Raw genomic sequence first — 19432 nt, 5'->3', positions numbered from 1 at the left:
ACACAATAACAGGTGGTGTTTGGTTTTGATTTTGATTTTTTTTAAATAAACTTCAGCCTTGCTATGCATGAAGATATTTACTTTGAAAATTCCATTCCTGTTGCCTGGCCTTACTATAGTAAATTTTGTACAAACTGACAGATCTGTGGGGCATCTTCACTGAACGTCCACGTTCCTGCAGAAAAGTCTGCTCTGCTGGCACCCCTCCTTTCCCACACACTACAATGGAAAACAGAACGGTGTTCTTGCACCAAGGTCATGCTTGAAGCACAGCAGAGGTTCAAAACATGCACAAACAAACTCCCCTCCCTTCAGCCTGGCTCTGACAAAAGCTAGACCAGCACGTTTACCTGAACACACCCAAGCAAGGCAGACAGAGGACAGCTACAGCCTGGAAGCCACACTGTATTTTAGCACAACACAATCTACAAATTAAATTCAGTTTATCCAGCAGAACTATCTGCTGGGACACAGCTCAGGCATTACAGCTGCACTGCATCTTTCTGTCCTTGTGAGCAACAAAAATCCTTCAGAAAAGCAGTGGGAATTTAAGGGGAGGAGATAGCAGGAGATATCCTCAGCTGTGACCTCAAAGGAGTTTTAGATACAAAGCAAAGTACCCACAACCCGTGGCATTTCAGAACTGGCAGTGAAGGATGGTTTCCACAAACACAGATAATGTATCATCTATAAGGAGATTCTCCCACTGGAAGCATGCCAACAGAAGATACTTGTCACTGCTAGGAAGAAACTGAAACCTGTCTGTTGAAGTTCAGGGTATATTTTGCTTTAATTATAAACTGAGCACAGATTTATGCAGGGGAGATTTAATTAAGTTGGGTAAAATTAAAGGAAAAACTGGGGGTGGAGTGCCAGACTTCTGCTTCACTTAGCTCAGCTGCAAGCTCTGTGTCAGACAGCGTTGGGTAGGTAAACAAGTGCATGGCCAGGCTGCATTCCAGTTCTGAGTGCTCTATTTAGACTAATGAGGTTACTAATTAGAACACAGAATGATTCTACATCCACTGGCAGTACTGCATGAAATTACTTTAGCAGACCTCAGACTTCATCTGCTGTTTCATTCCTTCTCTTGTGCTACCACAGCTTGTTCAAGCACACAGAATCTGGGTGAGGGAATAAATCTGCCCAAAATTTAAGTGCCATAGGCAGTTAACTGGTTATGCTATGTCTAGTCTAATATCTTCAACCAAGAAATACAAAAATCTTTTAAGGACTGCTGAATTGCAAAATCCTATGGATGTGTCCCTAAATCCACTGCAGGCCCTGTCCATCACAGGCAAAAGCTTAAGGGCTGTTAATACTCCTAAAATACTTCAGATGAGTTAAGGTATTTCTCAACAGCCCATTACTCTCACCTAGCAGTTCCATCTTCTCCAGCAGGACCCCTTTCCATGGCAGAATGGTGCTGGGACTTCAGCTGCTCCCTCCCACTAAGTTACAATGCCTTAAAACTGAGGGGCTGGACAAAACCAGAATTGTAAACTGCCTTCAAGAGTCTGATTTTAATCTCTGAAGACTCCTCTTTTCCACTTTCGGCAAGGACTGAAAATCCAAAATCACTGCCCAAACCAAGTAAACACCCTAGAACAAACAAGAAAGGACTACTGAACCCACATATTCCTTTTATAATCAAACTGACAACACAACTGCAAAAGCAGACTAACAACGATGTTTGAAGTTCAAGTCTTTAATTCTTCTGCATAAAGGCAAATTGCCAAAAATGTAACACATTCCCTTATTTACAATCATCATAAATCACAAGGAAACATGCACACTGGAACAACAAGGTTCTAAACATTACCTCTTAGAAAAGTGCTGTACAGATGTGTCCCTTGTATACACACATGCTCTGTGGTGTGTGACTGATACACCCTTGTGTTGGGAAAAATGCCTGAGCATGCCTGGAAATTACATTTTGGGAGTGAGAGTAGTTTCTGAGGAAGCAGCTTACTTCCAAATCAGCAGCACAATGGGCTCTTGGCCCTGGGTACTGCCAGCCCCACAGCAAGGGAAAGCAAACCCAAACTCCTGCAGAGAAACAACCCCCAGCTCTAGCAGCCATTGGTGTCCCAGTACATGCTACACAAGGACTGTGGAACTCTTGTAACTGGCACGTGGCTTTAGTCCAAACCACCGTAGCCACAGCTCTCACTTCAAACTTCTGCACACAGTGTGAGCAGAATAGAAAAAGGAGAGTCTATCCCAACACCATCACAACCCTCAGCCTGGACAAGAGCAGCTCCACACCTGCAAATACTGCCATTTATCCCCAGTAGTTGTGCGAACAACAGGCACTGAATGCATCCTCTCCTACTTTTTAACTGTAGACTGGCTCTTTGGGTCAAGCTGCAACACGCATAAAAGCAAAATCCAGGTATTTCAGCTGTGCTGCTGTTCTAACAGTCACTCAGCCCCTGCAAGAAATGGATCTGATTTTGATAAACCATCTACCTTTCCTTTCTCTTCTCTCACCTGATTTAGGCAAATGCCACCTTAATACATCTCAGAGAACAATAAATAGGCCAAAAGTTTTGAACACCTTGTCTTTAGTGGCTGGAGAAGGCTGAAATGATCTACATTCTTTTGAAGCAGTTCTTCAGGCTGGAGGTCCAGGGCTGGTCCAGGGGAGCAGAGGAGGTTCCTTGGTTGGAGGGGTTGGATTTCAGTCTGACTTGACACTGGACCAATTCTCTGGTGAAGCATCAGCACACTGTGAGGAACAAGACCTCCAGAGGGAATGGCAGGATCCATCACCTGAAGCAGCCTTTGAAATCTAATGCACATTATATTATGTGTCACCTGCCAGTGTAGGCACAGCAGGAATGTCCTCACAAAAGCTTTAAGGAACATCCATTGTCATTGTAGAACAGGTTTCATGAACTTTGGAGTTTTACACTTGAGGCACAGCTTGCAGAAAACAATCTATCCTTGTAAAGGTCTGGAGAAACCTAAACAAAAAAGCAGGTAACAGCATTTTATAAACATGCTATATCCAGGCATTGAAAACAAAATATTCTCTTCTTTTCCTCGTTTAAGCTGTAGTGTTACAGTGGCAGTAAATGGAAGAGAGCATATGGTTGAGCTTATAGCACAGTATAAAGGAGAAACCCATACTGTCCATACTAAATAAAGTGTTAGAACTAGTATGAACATTTTGAGAACATGAATTACTGAAATAATACAGTACTAGATTCTCTACATTCCTGAAGTATGTGACAGAGAGAAAAGGAAGCAGCTGAGCCTATTCTTCCCAACCCCCTGCATCATTTTTGTCTAAATGTCATTATTAATTTATAAAACAAACTTTTATCTCAATTCTAATAAACAAATTTCTGCCATAGCTTAAGTGTCCTATGGACTAAGGTTTCTTCCCTAGAAATCAACCAGATATATTCACATATATATTCACATTTATTCCTGTTTAAGACAGAAATTTTCTTTTAGCAAAGGGAAGGTAGTGTGGAATTCTACCATGTAAACACCACTATCTGATTTTCAAGCAAGATTAAACTTCCACAGATAAAGTTCCTGACACTTGAGAGTTAGAGCTCATCACAACTTAACCCCAAGGGTAAAGGCAATGCTGCTCTAAATACTGATCTTTCCATCCCAGAACACTCATGTGTTGCTGTACAGAGAAGGCTTTCACTTTATACATTCTACACTAACAGAGCCTTTTTTTCAATTAGAACAAGTGATTACCAACCCACTGCATATATACACTCCTTAATACAGCCTAATTTACAACAAAGACCACTGCAAAAATGCTAAGTATCAACTATGTGGAAACCGGACAGGCTCTGTTTCCATCTCTGACCCAGAGATGCTTCTTTTACCTGAATAATTTCACCTTATGTTGATTGCACTTATGCTGACGGCAAATGTCTTCCTCTTTCAGTGCAGATCTTACACGACAGCAGCAGTTTGCCAAGACTTGATCTGCTGATCTCAGACTACATCCCTATTCTTCAAGTCTTTCTGTCACAGGAGAAATTCCTTCTTCAATACTTCTATATACAAAGAGAGACTAAATATTTTCAAATATTGAATTAGCACTTTAAAAAAGTGAAAGCATGTTAAATCTTATTAATGTTCAAAGAGTTTAAATTAAAAATCAATAGTCAAAAGAAAAATGTCAGCAGCATAATTGTTTAAAAGCTCTACCTGCCTTTTCCTCACATTGCTATAATCCAAAATCTAAGTGTAAAACTAATTTTGGCCATATTCTTAATGAGTTTTGTCAGGCAAAATTTTCAAAGATCACTGATTAACAGATATTTATATCCTAGTCCATGTTTCAGAGCCTGCATCAAATGTAGATCAAAGACAATCTAATTACACAAAAGACTTATTGCTAATAAAATCTGTTTAACCCAGATTACCGCCCATCTTATTAATGCACCACAGGAAGCGACAGTGCAAGAGAAATTTTTCACTAAAATCTACTGCTGCAAATGCCAAGTTGTTACTTCATCACAAAAATATTAAGAGACAGAAAAGGTGCTATTGAAATGCTTAAAAACATTGACCCTTTTTTATTTGAGAGATAAAAACAGATTTTCTGGCTGACAGGTAACATTTTCAAATTACCAAGTCTGAAACATTAGGTCTTTTAATTAAGGTGCTGTATTAAGTGCAAGAGGATGGGATAAAACACTAATAAAATAAAATAAACTGATCTGCCTGAACTGAACAGTTGCATTCTGCAGAATGAAACGGAAACATTCTGCAACTGAAACAGAACAGATCAAGTAAGCAGTCAGCACAAACTCACCTTGGTATTTAGATTTTTTTCCTCAGTATTGTATCTTCAGCATTTCCACTTTCCCATTCTCTGTCAGGGTATTCTGACTGATGTCCATCCAATAAACTGCTACAAAGTTTAAGCCTACAAATAAAAACAAAACAAAGCAAAGACTAAGTGGCATTATTATGGTAACTTCTGAACACTAAAAACAGCTACAATCCCTTTACATTAATACAGACCATAACATGAAAACATAAAGACAGAATTCTACCACACAACATATAAACATTGATCAACATATCCCTAAGACAAATAGTAAAAAATAGCTACACAAAAATTAAAAATCACATGTTTATAATAAATGCTTGGATTGAATTACAGCAAGAAAGCAACTAAGCTACTAAAACAATAGGTAAAAATACCCCAGAAACCCCAGCTGATGAGCTGCCTTTGATACCTCTCCAGCCTGAAGTTTGCATCTCTGCAAGTCTTCCTGTCAGGCAGAAAAAAGCTGGGTTTCTTCTGTTCAGGATTGTTCCATACTGAAGAACAACTGGCTGGAATCAAGACACTGCATAAAAATAAACAATTATCATTGCTGTCACTACAAAACAACTTAATCTCTAGGGAAACAGAGAGGAAACTTCCAGCTCTCAGGCTGAGGAAGTGAGAGGCAAACTTCCAGTTCTTTCCACAACACAAAGTTTGAAAGGGGCTCCTCATTTTCAAGCATCACCTAGGATGGTAGAAGCAGCAGAAATCAAAAGATGGAGTGTCAGACTGGAAGAAGCCAAGTAAACTCAAAGAACAGAAATAACAACCAAACATACCACGTGCTGGAGGAAAGGTAAAAAAGAAGGAAAAAAAAAAAAGTAGTGACCAGTGAAGGAAAAGATGAAAAAATAAAGGAAAGGACAGCATTACAGCAAAAGAGACAAATAGAAATAACAACATAATCACTGGGGTATTTACCTTGTTATTTCCATACTTTGTTGCACTGTCATTACTTCATCTTTTCCACCAAAGGCTTCCCACTCTGAGCACTTGGAAAAAGCATCCTGATGTCCTGAGGCAGTAAGGCTGGAAAGAAAATGAACATGTCTGAATCCATGCACTGTGGTAACACAGTTCCTCTTAATTTTTCAGAAGGGGCCTAAGCAGAGAGAAGAAACCATACCTGCAGGAACATTTTCACTAGGGTTAGTGTGAAATGTCTACTAAACTGCCCCAATCCTTAGTGTTGCCTAAATCTACACACAAAACACAACCTGTGCTGTGTCTACTGACACTTTGCAACGGAGCACTGTAAATGTTTGCTATCATACAGCACAATTATTCTGACATGATCTCCCTTCCTCACTACATTGCACACATTTGGACACAATTAAAGTTATTAACAAGGGAGGGGAAAATACCAGTCGTGTTCCAAAAGTCAGTTCATGGTATCAATGACTTCCCACATGGAGAATCATTTCATACCTTTCCAGTGCAGTGTGGTACATCTGCAGGTAATGGTTTTTGCTCTCTGAAACCGCAGAGGAGTCAGAATTGTTTCTTCTTCTGCGTTTCCATACTGGAGAAGAATTGGGAGAACAGGAACTACAAAAACAGATTTTACACAAGTAACACTTTTGATCTATGTTCAGATGTTTACCGCTGCTCTGTTAAATAACAGCATATGCTGCTGAGGAAGTTTTCTTCTGAGGTAGGATTCCTCAGTCACACAGAGCAACACCGAACACATCTCTCACAGTTTGGACGCAAAACCATTTTGAGCTTCACACACATCCCCCCAAGACAAGATATTTCAGTAAACAGGGAAGTGCATGTCACAGTCATCCTCCCTGCTGTGCTGCAGAAAGGCACCACTGTATGAAGGATGGGCATTCCTGCTCCTGAAAAAGCTCCTCTACTTTCAGAACATACCAGCAATGGTTAAAGAAATCTCAGTACCCGGCTGTATCAACTGAGAAGCTGAAAAAATTGCACTGCATTTCCTCCTGTTAAATCGTGTAATTCAGCAATGCTGGTAAATTTTCCATATTTATTGCTCTGTACCTCTGATGGATTGCATTCAATAGCAAAAGTGTCAAACCCCAAAGCTGAGTATTAACTGCCCTTCCACACGAAACATTTCCTACAAAAACATGACAGCACTGACCTGTACAGAATTATTTCCCTAAGTGAAGCACAGAAGTTTGCTCTCATACCTCTCAGGTGAGTGGGCAGTCTGTCTGCATTCATCTTCACACTCACTTCTTCTCTGCTTTTCCTCAAATACAAAGGAGCCAGGAACATCCTCATCTTTGCAGAACCATTCCTGGGAACTACCTGAAGGTTCTGTACTGCTAAACACAGCAGAGATAAAAAGAAAAGCTTTAAAAAACCTATCCATCTGGTTCACTGCTCCAAACAGAAAACAGTTAAGCTGCACTAAGAATTAACAGTCTCATATGACACCCAAATGATTGAAAAACTGCAACTTCTACCACAGATCAATTCCAACACAGGTAAAACTATTCACACAGTGCTGTAACACAGCTAAGAGAATTCCATTCACTCTTCTCCTCCCAATTTACTAGTCCTAATCTTGAAAGCATGAGGTGGCATTAAGTAGCAGAATCAGCCTTGATACAGAAATTCAAAGTTGTGAAAAGATAAGAGTATTTCCTTCTTGAACACAGCTGCCACCGTCCCGCAGAGAACAGAGAATTCTCTCTCTCATTTTCTTAAACATCTCAAATCCTCTCACATATTGTCAGTGTAGGAGACATGTGTTCCCACGGACTTCAGGAAAAGGAAAGATGGAAAGTTATCAAAGTCAGGGAACAGTAATTGCCAAGTTTCTGCTCGTGTCTGTTGCTCTCCAGAAAAGTTACAGTACCCTGTGCCCACTAGTGTGAATACAAAGGGGAAGGGAATGTGCTACTGCAGGCAGAGCAAATGCCTTTCTCTCCATAACACCTGACTGCAGATTAACTCAGACTAAACAACTGCAATATCTAGAAGACTAACCGAATTCTAATGGAAAACAAAGCATTCAAGCAGACTCCCATTGTTGAGTCTGATCTTTTTTCTCCCAGTCAGGAATGCCCTAAAGGGACCACAGAGCCCACCTCACATTCCTTAAGCCCTGACTTGATTCCCCCACAGAACATACACGGGCTGCAGATCCCAGGTTTCCTCAGCAGGAGGATCCCAGGCATGCAGTGCTATCTTCCACAGCTTGATCTGCCGGTCCCAGGACCTGCGGCTGTACTTCTTGAACTTGTTGGGAGTTGCAGGGTGAACCCCTGGAAGTCGCTGGCTCCTGCAAGCACACAGTGACATTTGTCATTTCAGAGCAGAAGGAGGGCTTTCCTTCAAAAGAACCCTTAGTCCATCAGCTCACACAAGCACCACTGGTCTAACAAAGAGACGTTCCTATTTTTAATCACTTCACTGAAATGCATGTATTATAAGGCGTTACCAAAAATAAATCCCAAAAGCAACTACTAACCATAATGTGCTGAGTCAGACTGGAGGCTCATCCAGCCCAGCACTCTGACAGCTGCCAGAAGCAGAGCCCCACTGCCCATGAACAAAGATGAAACAGAAGCATAACTCATACTGATTCAATGTTATCCTAACCTCCAGCTCCTCCTGCTTTACTTTTCCTGAGTCAAGTGCAGCTTCTTTTATTTAGTATTGTACTCAGTCTCTCAAGGATGGAGTTACCTTCCTCCCCAGCAGCCCCGCTAGTGCTGTGTTTTGCATTAATCACTAAAACACTGCTGATAAACACACGGGTTTTTGGGCATGACTGAGCAGGGCTTGCACAGCTTCAAGGCCTTCTCCTCTCCCCACCCCACAGACACGGAGGTGAGGGTGAACACTAAGTTGAGAAGGAAAAGTGCTGCAACAGCTGACTCAAATTACCCAGAGATATCACACACCATATAATGTCACACTCAGCAGTAAAAACCACAGGAAGAATTTCAAGAGAACTAATAGCTGTGAGCTATTCTACACACACAAACACCCACCAGGAACAACTAAGGGTTCATTCGGAAATGAACAACACTGGGCAACTTACTTTGGAACTTCTTTAATGTATCTGTCATATGCCAGGGTATTCTTGCCAAAATTGATCTGCTTTTGTCTTCTCCTCAGGACCACCTCATCAGTTTCCCTTTCTGCTGGATTGGCAGAATTTCTTGTAACAGAATTTGAAAATAAAAAGAAAAAGTAAGTTGAAAAGAACTTTAATAGCATTATAGGAAGTTTAATTAACACATACCCATAACTGCCCTGTATTCTTAATGACAGACACTGAGCACAACCCTTACCTCACTAGCTCACAGAAGTGAAAGCTGTGCTAATAAAATCTGAATCTCAAATAATCACAGAAGCAGCTTTGGAGCTAAAACCTCTCAGTGCTACTCCCTCCCCTAACGCTTCCTTCAGGCTTGATACAAAACACCCTGTCTGTGGTTTCACATATTCATCAATGCCTGTGAACGAGCCAAAGATCATCAGATGGTTTTTGCTAAAACCAATGTAACAACAAGCAGCAAGAGCTCAATACCTACTTGGTCATTTCTTTATTTGATGGCCTCATTGTTTTGCCTTCTTCAGTTCTACCTTCCCAGCTGGGGCAACTGGAATGTGGCCTGGAATGTTCTGACGTGGTAGAGCTAGAAAATAATAGGAATTCAACATGAATGTTTGCTGCTTGTAACACATTCAATCAACAGAAACATCAATAATGGACAAAACCAGCTCCACAACTGTAAAACCATGGGCATGTTTCTCCTCTATTTCACTTCTAAGGTGACCTTCAGTCTGGCCTCTTCTGTCCATTTTAAGGCCTCAACATTTAACAAGTCATGTAAGTAATACAGAAGCAGATTTAGCTGACAGTCTTACTTTCCCCAAATGGTTTCACATCAACAGATGAAATTACCATGCAAGCTGACAATGTCATTTCAACACAGGACAAAGATTCCACATTGAAAAGGAACAGATCCACTCAGCAAAAGAGAAACACAAAACATTGCTGGCACAGCTACTTAAGTCTCACACTCATGCCATACTCTCGGTGTTTTTTATGAGCACATCAAAGACACAGAACACACTCCTGAATACAAGACCTTTCCTAATCTCTTCTAAACATCCATTTCTTAACAAAGCAATATTAAACATGAATCCAAAATTAAAATCACCTTCATACAGTGGAATACTCAGAAATCTACGAATTACATAAAGACTATTTTCATGTACCCTCAGTAAAACTTTTCCTCTTTTCTTCTGTTCAGTTTGTTGCAGATAACCCAGCACTCACCACTTTGCACCCTTGCTATCAGACTATAAGATGTCAGTCTCAACTATTTCCTCTCCTGTGGGTCTTTAGTCTAGAATATCCAAAAGGCTAGCAAGATATTCATAGAATTACCTAAGTATAGAGTTCTATCTCATCTCAAAATGTCCTCAGGAATGGAATAAAGGAAAAAAACCAAACATGCTAACTAAAAACCACAGTACAGCTGAATATACCAAGGGGACTGTGATGAGACAAAGATGGTCTGCCTACTTTTACACAGAAGGATGCATAACCAAATATAAGAGCAAATGCCTTCATTGGGAGTTTTATACTAATATTGAAGACATCAGCAATAAAGGGCTTAAAGTACTGCTTCAGCTCAGAGCCCTTCTCCCTTTCACTTTGGACACTTGCTAATTCTGTGGCATGTATTTCCATGAGACACACTCGATGGTCTGCTTTAGGCACCATGCAGGTATCATCTCCTAACTCTGTGGCACTCCATTACAAGAGAACACTCAACCTAAACATGTCCATGCGTTTCTTGGAGTCCTAATAAGAGTGCAGTAAAGTAGAGATGTAAAATAATTTACAATTATTTCTTACCTCTCCATCCAGTGGTCTGAATGGCCACATTGATATTCCTCCAACACCAGAGAATCTGAATCATTGCAGCTTCCATGTTCCTGCTCTTGATGCCAGCAGTGTGGATGTTGCACAGAACTAGAAAAGAAGAATTTTCATCTGAAATCAAGCCACTGAACATGGCCTATAAACATCAAAGATGGACAACTGGATTTGGCATACAGATACGTGATTCATATCCACTTACTCGGGCAACACATACTTAACAAAGGTGTTGGTGCAATTGCTGAGAAAATAACTTGGACTAATGCAATTAATACCTCAAAATTATCAAGTAAACACTTCATATTTTGATAACAGAAAATAGACTCTTTTTACAAACAAATTGGTGGGGAAGAAAAACTAATTGAGGACTGCAAACAGCATTTATGGACTTGTGGACATGTCCACCCTCTGTCAGCAGTGTATTATTTGATATTTATTTACTGCCCCATCCGGTAGTAAACTCCCAGAAAAGGCAAGTCCAGAAACCACACTGTAATATAATGGCTAGGGAGAAGCAGGTCAAATGTCTATGTGGAAACACTTTTGCACAGGAAATTCTGGAGCCCTCACAAGGAAGCCTGGGACAGGGAGCAGCCCATAGTGCTCACAACACACTGGCAGCTCAGTCAGGGATTGCTTAAGGCTTGAGCTCTCTACATTCTCCTCCTTGGTTCTGGAGGCTTTGACACCTTAAATCACAGCTTACTGAACAAAACACAACCGTAGCATCTCCCAACACCAGAGCTGGCTTCTGGGCTAAGGAAGGCAGCTGCAGATCCACCCCACACCTGCCCGAGAGAAGGATCTGGCACGGCAGCCTCTGCACTGTAAATCCACCATATTTCTGTATTGTGTCATATTGTATTGTGTCATTTGAAAAATAAATGTAGTTATTGGTTTTCACAGTTATGTATTAACTTTTGTTTTGCATGTTATTATTGATCAGAAAAATCCTGCTATAGTACAACTTGTTATTACTGCTTTTGATATAGTATAAACTCTCAGTTTATATATGCACTGTATAGCTTTTATAAACAGTAGTGTCATATATAATATTTTAGACCATAACATAACAGAGACTGTGAAATGTTGAAGTGATTTTTCATGTAACTAACTCAGAAAATGCTGTAAAATAATTAGTTGGTTTCCCACAATTGTGGACTATCTTATCTAAAAGGCAAGGTAACTGAAACAGAAACCAGAAGACCAAAAAAAGAAGAATTTATTAAATCTCATTATCAGGGACTGAAAATACAGCAGGATGGAACCATGAGAAGAAATAAAACACATTAGTTTAAGGTACAAGATGGCATGAAGACGAGTCAAAAGTAAAAATCAAGCAAAAGAATATCTAAATTCAAAACAATGTTTGAATATGTATAACCTCATGAATATGCATGTACCACCTCTAATGAAACAGAATATAATAAAAAAAAGAAAATTCTTTAAATAAATATTTTAGTCACTCGCATCACTTAGGTTTTATTCCTGGTGTTTCTTTCCTTAATTTTTTTGATTATTAGTTTGTTGTCAAAACAAAACAACTTAATCTCTAGGGAGAGAGACAGAGGAAGCTGCCAGCTCTCAGGCTGAGGAAGTGAGAGGCAAACTGTCCACAACACAAAGTTCGAAAGGGGCTCCTCATTTTCAAGCATCACCTGGGATGGTAGAAGCAGCAGAAATCAAAAGATGGAGTGTCAGACTGGAAAAAGCCAAGTAAACTCAAAGAACAGAAATAACAACCAAACATACCACGTGCTGGAGGAAAGGTAAAAAAGAAGGAAAAAAAAAAAAGTAGTGACCAGTGAAGGAAAAGATGAAAAAATAAAGGAAAGGACAGCATTACAGCAAAAGAGACAAATAGAAATAACAACATAATCACTGGGGTATTTACCTTGTTATTTCCATACTTTGTTGCACTGTCATTACTTCATCTTTTCCACCAAAGGCTTCCCACTCTGAGCACTTGGAAAAAGCATCCTGATGTCCTGAGGCAGTAAGGCTGGAAAGAAAATGAACATGTCTGAATCCATGCACTGTGGTAACACAGTTCCTCTTAATTTTTCAGAAGGGGCCTAAGCAGAGAGAAGAAACCATACATGCAGGAACACTATCACTAGGGTTAGTGTGAAATGTCTACTAAACTGCCCCAATCCTTAGTGTTGCCTAAATCTACACACAAAACACAACCTGTGCTGTGTCTACTGACACTTTGCAACGGAGCACTGTAAATGTTTGCTATCATACAGCACAATTATTCTGACATGATCTCCCTTCCTCACTACATTGCACACATTTGGACACAATTAAAGTTATTAACAAGGGAGGGGAAAATACCAGTCGTGTTCCAAAAGTCAGTTCATGGTATCAATGACTTCCCACATGGAGAATCATTTCATACCTTTCCAGTGCAGTGTGGTACATCTGCAGGTAATGGTTTTTGCTCTCTGAAACCGCAGAGGAGTCAGAATTGTTTCTTCTTCTGCGTTTCCATACTGGAGAAGAATTGGGAGAACAGGAACTACAAAAACAGATTTTACACAAGTAACACTTTTGATCTATGTTCAGATGTTTACCGCTGCTCTGTTAAATAACAGCATATGCTGCTGAGGAAGTTTTCTTCTGAGGTAGGATTCCTCAGTCACACAGAGCAACACCGAACACATCTCTCACAGTTTGGATGCAAAACCATTTTGAGCTTCACACACATCCCCCCAGGACAAGATATTTCAGTAAACAGGGAAGTGCATGTCACAGTCATCCTCCCTGCTGTGCTGCAGAAAGGCACCACTGCATGAAGGATAGGCATTCCTGCTCCTGAAAAAGCTCCTCTACTTTCAGAACATACCAGCAATGGTTAAAGAAATCTCAGTACCCGGCTGTATCAACTGAGAAGCTGAAAAAATTGCACTGCATTTCCTCCTGTTAAATCGTGTAATTCAGCAATGCTGGTAAATTTTCCATATTTATTGCTCTGTACCTCTGATGGATTGCATTCAATAGCAAAAGTGTCAAACCCCAAAGCTGAGTATTAACTGCCCTTCCACACTAAACATTTCCTACAAAAACCTGACAGCACTGACCTGTACAGAATTATTTCCCTAAGTGAAGCACAGAAGTTTGCTCTCATACCTCTCAGGTGAGTGGGCAGTCTGTCTGCATTCATCTTCACACTCACTTCTTCTCTGCTTTTCCTCAAATACAAAGGAGCCAGGAACATCCTCATCTTTGCAGAACCGTTCCTGGGAACTACCTGAAGGTTCTGTACGGCTAAACATAGCAGGAAAAAAAAAAGCTTTAAAAAACCTATCCATCTGGTTCACTGCTCCAAACAGAAAACAGTTAAGCTGCACTAAGAATTAACAGTCTCATATGACACCCAAATGATTGAAAAACTGCAACTTCTACCACAGATCAATTCCAACACAGGTAAAACTATTCACACAGTGCTGTAACACAGCTAAGAGAATTCCATTCACTCTTCTCCTCCCAATTTACTAATTCCTAATCTTGAAAGCATGAGGTGGCATTAAGTAGCAGAACCAGCCTTGATACAGAAATTCAAAGTTGTGAAAAGATAAGAGTATTTCCTTCTTGAACACAGCTGCCACCGTCCCGCAGAGAGCAGAGAATTCTCTCTCTCATTTTCTTAAACATCTCAAATCCTCTCACATATTGTCAGTGTAGGAGACATGTGTTCCCACGGACTTCAGGAAAAGGAAAGATGGAAAGTTATCAAAGTCAGGGAACAGTAATTGCCAAGTTTCTGCTCGTGTCTGTTGCTCTCCAGAAAAGTTACAGTACCCTGTGCCCACTAGTGTGAATACAAAGGGGAAGGGAATGTGCTACTGCAGGCAGAGCAAATGCCTTTCTCTCCATAACACCTGACTGCAGATTAACTCAGACTAAACAACTGCAATATCTAGAAGACTAACCGAATTCTAATGGAAAACAAAGCATTCAAGCAGACTCCCATTGTTGAGTCTGATCTTTTTTCTCCCAGTCAGGAATGCCCTAAAGGGACCACAGAGCCCACCTCACATTCCTTAAGCCCTGACTTGATTCACCCACAGAACATACACGGGCTGCAGATCCCAGGTTTCCTCAGCAGGAGGATCCCAGGCATGCAGTGCTATCTTCCACAGCTTGATCTGCCGGTCCCAGGACCTGCGGCTGTACTTCTTGAACTTGTTGGGAGTTGCAGGGTGAACCCCTGGAAGTCGCTGGCTCCTGCAAGCACACAGTGACATTTGTCATTTCAGAGCAGAAGGAGGGCTTTCCTTCAAAAGAACCCTTAGTCCATCAGCTCACACAAGCACCACTGGTCTAACAAAGAGACGTTCCTATTTTTAATCACTTCACTGAAATGCATGTATTATAAGGCGTTACCAAAAATAAATCCCAAAAGCAACTACTAACCATAATGTGCTGAGTCAGACTGGAGGCTCATCCAGCCCAGCACTCTGACAGCTGCCAGAAGCAGAGCCCCACTGCCCATGAACAAAGATGAAACAGAAGCATAACTCATACTGATTCAATGTTATCCTAACCTCCAGCTCCTCCTGCTTTACTTTTCCTGAGTCAAGTGCAGCTTCTTTTATTTAGTATTGTACTCAGTCTCTCAAGGATGGAGTTACCTTCCTCCCCAGCAGCCCCGCTAGTGCTGTGTTTTGCATTAATCACTAAAACACTGCTGATAAACACACGGGTTTTTGGGCATGACTGAGCAGGGCTTGCACAGCTTCAAGGCCTTCTCCTCTCCCCACCCCACAGACACGGAGGTGAGGGTGAACACTAAGTTGAGAAGGAAAAGTGCTGCAACAGCTGACTCAAATTACCCAGAGATATCACACACCATATAATGTCACACTCAGCAGTAAAAACCACAGGAAGAATTTCAAGAGAACTAATAGCTGTGAGCTATTCTACACACACAAACACCCACCAGGAACAACTAAGGGTTCATTCGGAAATGAACAACACTGGGCAACTTACTTTGGAACTTCTTTAATGTATCTGTCATATGCCAGGGTATTCTTGCCAAAATTGATCTGCTTTTGTCTTCTCCTCAGGACCACCTCATCAGTTTCCCTTTCTGCTGGATTGGCAGAATTTCTTGTAACAGAATTTGAAAATAAAAAGAAAAAGTAAGTTGAAAAGAACTTTAATAGCATTATAGGAAGTTTAATTAACACATACCCATAACTGCCCTGTATTCTTAATGACAGACACTGAGCACAACCCTTACCTCACTAGCTCACAGAAGTGAAAGCTGTGCTAATAAAATCTGAATCTCAAATAATCACAGAAGCAGCTTTGGAGCTAAAACCTCTCAGTGCTACTCCCTCCCCTAACGCTTCCTTCAGGCTTGATACGAAACACCCTGTCTGTGGTTTCACATATTCATCAATGCCTGTGAACGAGCCAAAGATCATCAGATGGTTTTTGCTAAAACCAATGTAACAACAAGCAGCAAGAGCTCAATACCTACTTGGTCATTTCTTTATTTGATGGCCTCATTGTTTTGCCTTCTTCAGTTCTACCTTCCCAGCTGGGGCAACTGGAATGTGGCCTGGAATGTTCTGACGTGGTAGAGCTAGAAAATAATAGGAATTCAACATGAATGTTTGCTGCTTGTAACACATTCAATCAACAGAAACATCAATAATGGACAAAACCAGCTCCACAACTGTAAAACCATGGGCATGTTTCTCCTCTATTTCACTTCTAAGGTGACCTTCAGTCTGGCCTCTTCTGTCCATTTTAAGGCCTCAACATTTAACAAGTCATGTAAGTAATACAGAAGCAGATTTAGCTGACAGTCTTACTTTCCCCAAATGGTTTCACATCAACAGATGAAATTACCATGCAAGCTGACAATGTCATTTCAACACAGGACAAAGATTCCACATTGAAAAGGAACAGATCCACTCAGCAAAAGAGAAACACAAAACATTGCTGGCACAGCTACTTAAGTCTCACACTCATGCCATACTCTCGGTGTTTTTTATGAGCACATCAAAGACACAGAACACACTCCTGAATACAAGACCTTTCCTAATCTCTTCTAAACATCCATTTCTTAACAAAGCAATATTAAACATGAATCCAAAATTAAAATCACCTTCATACAGTGGAATACTCAGAAATCTACGAATTACATAAAAAATATTTTCATGTACCCTTAGTAAAACTTTTCCTCTTTTATTCTGTTCAGTTTGTTGCAGATAACTCAGCACTCACCACTTTGCACCCTTGCTATCAGACTATAAGATGTCAGTCTCAACTATTTCCTCTACTGTGGGTCTTTAGTCTAGAATATCCAAAAGGCTAGCAAGATATTCATAGAATTACTTAAGTATAGAGTTCTATCTCATCTCAAAATGTCCTCAGGAATGGAATAAAGGAAAAAAACCAAACATGCTAACTAAAAACCACAGTACAGCTGAATATACCAAGGGGACTGTGATGAGACAAAGATGGTCTGCCTACTTTTACACAGAAGGATGCATAACCAAATATAAGAGCAAATGCCTTCATTGGGAGTTTTATACTAATATTGAAGACATCAGCAATAAAGGGCTTAAAGTACTGCTTCAGCTCAGAGCCCTTCTCCCTTTCACTTTGGACACTTGCTAATTCTGTGGCATGTATTTCCATGAGACACACTCGATGGTCTGCTTTAGGCACCATGCAGGTATCATCTCCTAACTCTGTGGCACTCCATTACAAGAGAACACTCAACCTAAACATGTCCATGCGTTTCTTGGAGTCCTAATAAGAGTGCAGTAAAGTAGAGATGTAAAATAATTTACAATTATTTCTTACCTCTCCATCCAGTGGTCTGAATGGCCACATTGATATTCCTCCAACACCAGAGAATCTGAATCATTGCAGCTTCCATGTTCCTGCTCTTGATGCCAGCAGTGTGGATGTTGCACAGAACTAGAAAAGAAGAATTTTCATCTGAAATCAAGCCACTGAACACGGCCTATAAACATCAAAGATGGACAATTGGATTTGGCATACAGATACGTGATTCATATCCACTTACTCGGGCAACAAATACTTAACAAAGGTGTTGGTGCAATTGCTGAGAAAATAACTTGGACTAATGCAATTAATACCTCAAAATTATCAAACAAACACTTCATATCTTGATAACAGAAAATAGACTGGTTTTGGAAACAAATTGGTGGGGAAGAAAAACTAATTGAGGACTGCAAACAGCATTTATGGACTTGTGGACATGTCCACCCTCTGTCAGCAGTGTATTATTTGATATTTATTTACTGCCCCATCCGGTAGTAAACTCCCAGAAAAGGCAAGTCCAGAAACCACACTGTAATATAATGGCTAGGGAGAAGCAGGTCAAATGTCTATGTGGAAACACTTTTGCACAGGAAATTCTGGAGCCCTCACAAGGAAGCCTGGGACAGGGAGCAGCCCATAGTGCTCACAACACACTGGCAGGTCAGTCAGGGATTGCTTAAGGCTTGAGCTCTCTACATTCTCCTCCTTGGTTCTGGAGGCTTTGACACCTTAAATCACAGCTTACTGAACAAAACACAACCGTAGCATCTCCCAACACCAGAGCTGGCTTCTGGGCTAAGGAAGGCAGCTGCAGATCCACCCCACACCTGCCCGAGAGAAGGATCTGGCACGGCAGCCTGTTCCATGTTTTTGTGTGTGTGACTAACAGCAAATACACTGTACGGGCCAGGTCTCTGCCTTTAGCTCAGCAAGGGAGAAGAAACGATTTTTGATGTTTTACTCCTTTGTTAACCACGCATGTTTTCTTTCCTGTCCTCCTCCACCCTGCCTGGCTTTGGGAGTTTCCTGCTCACCAGAGGGCTCAAGCTACCAGTACCACACGGCACAAACAGCACCAAGAGCTTCCCCAGAATCACAGACCAGGCATAGGGTCCGCTTTCCAACCCGCTCTGTTTTCGCCAAGGCAATAAACGATTACAACCCTTCCCTAATCACCTTAAACAACTACTCGCTTTAACGACTTCAAGAAAACAATTTTTAAACCAGCTTATGTACACTGCAACACATGCGGTAAGTACGACACTGTTTGCAGGGGGAAATGATGACCGAAAATTATGTCTTTTAGAAACATTCCCGTATTTGCTTTGCACTGCCCGGCCACTCCAGCCTGACACCAACTCCAGCGCTCCCAGCCGGGCTGGCGTGTCTCGCCGAGCCCACACGCCCTGCCCCGGGCTGCTGGTCCCTCACTCGCCACCGACAAGAAGGAGCCCCCGCACGGGGGGCGAGGCCGCAGGAGAAGGGGCCGTATGCCCGAGGAGCACGGGCTGCACACCGGCACTGCTTCCGGAGCCGCCCCGGACGGGCAGCGCCGCACCCCCGCCCGCCCAGCGCTGCCCGCCCCGCTCCCGTTCCCCCGCGGCCGCTCCCACCTGCGCAGCCCGCCCGGCTCCGCTGCTCCCGGGCGGCGCGGCCGGCCGGACATGGCTGGGGCGGGCGGCGGCCCGGCCCGGCCCAGCCCAGCCCGACACGGCCCCGGCCCAGCCCGGCTGCGACGGCAGCGCAGGCGCGGCCCGTCCTCCCGCGGGAAGCGCAGGCGCGGCCAGGATAGCCCAGAACGGCGATGGTGCTGAGGGAGCGCTGCTCGGTCCGGAGGAGAGAAAAGCGACCTGCGTTCCTGTGAGGGCCCGGGCACAGCTTCCCTCACCCCAGGGACAGTATTGCCCTCACACCTTCCG

The 19432-nt window shown here is 41.9% G+C and overlaps 1 protein-coding gene across 10 annotated transcripts; it reads right to left on the bottom strand.

Moving 5' to 3' along the window:
- Positions 1-1592: 1592 nt before the first annotated feature.
- Positions 1593-19241, bottom strand: LOC135447125 (uncharacterized). Of its 10 annotated transcripts, none has more exons than XM_064711948.1 (19): positions 19127-19241; positions 17529-17645; positions 16192-16296; positions 15696-15815; positions 14781-14930; positions 13833-13970; positions 13102-13221; positions 12595-12702; positions 10677-10793; positions 9340-9444; positions 8844-8963; positions 7929-8078; positions 6979-7113; positions 6248-6367; positions 5741-5848; positions 5191-5339; positions 4796-4909; positions 3858-4048; positions 1594-2969 (listed from the first exon to the last, which is right to left on the bottom strand). In XM_064711948.1, exons 1-17 carry the CDS (start codon positions 19177-19179, stop codon positions 4818-4820), a joined length of 2007 nt encoding a protein of 668 aa, XP_064568018.1. In that variant the 5' UTR covers positions 19180-19241; the 3' UTR covers positions 1594-2969; positions 3858-4048; positions 4796-4817. The 10 variants fall into 10 exon arrangements, with proteins under 10 accessions (XP_064568023.1, XP_064568018.1, XP_064568017.1 ...); XM_064711947.1 differs by having other exon boundaries at positions 1595-2969; positions 3872-4048; positions 6979-7116; XM_064711946.1 differs by having other exon boundaries at positions 1595-2969; positions 3858-4031; positions 6979-7116.
- Between the last annotated feature and the right edge of the window lie 191 nt (positions 19242-19432).

Source organism: Zonotrichia leucophrys, chromosome 4, assembly GCF_028769735.1.
Source record: "Zonotrichia leucophrys gambelii isolate GWCS_2022_RI chromosome 4, RI_Zleu_2.0, whole genome shotgun sequence".
NCBI lineage: Eukaryota > Metazoa > Chordata > Aves > Passeriformes > Passerellidae > Zonotrichia > Zonotrichia leucophrys.
Note: the sequence above shows the minus strand (reverse complement) of the source record. Positions and strands in the feature narration are given on the sequence as shown.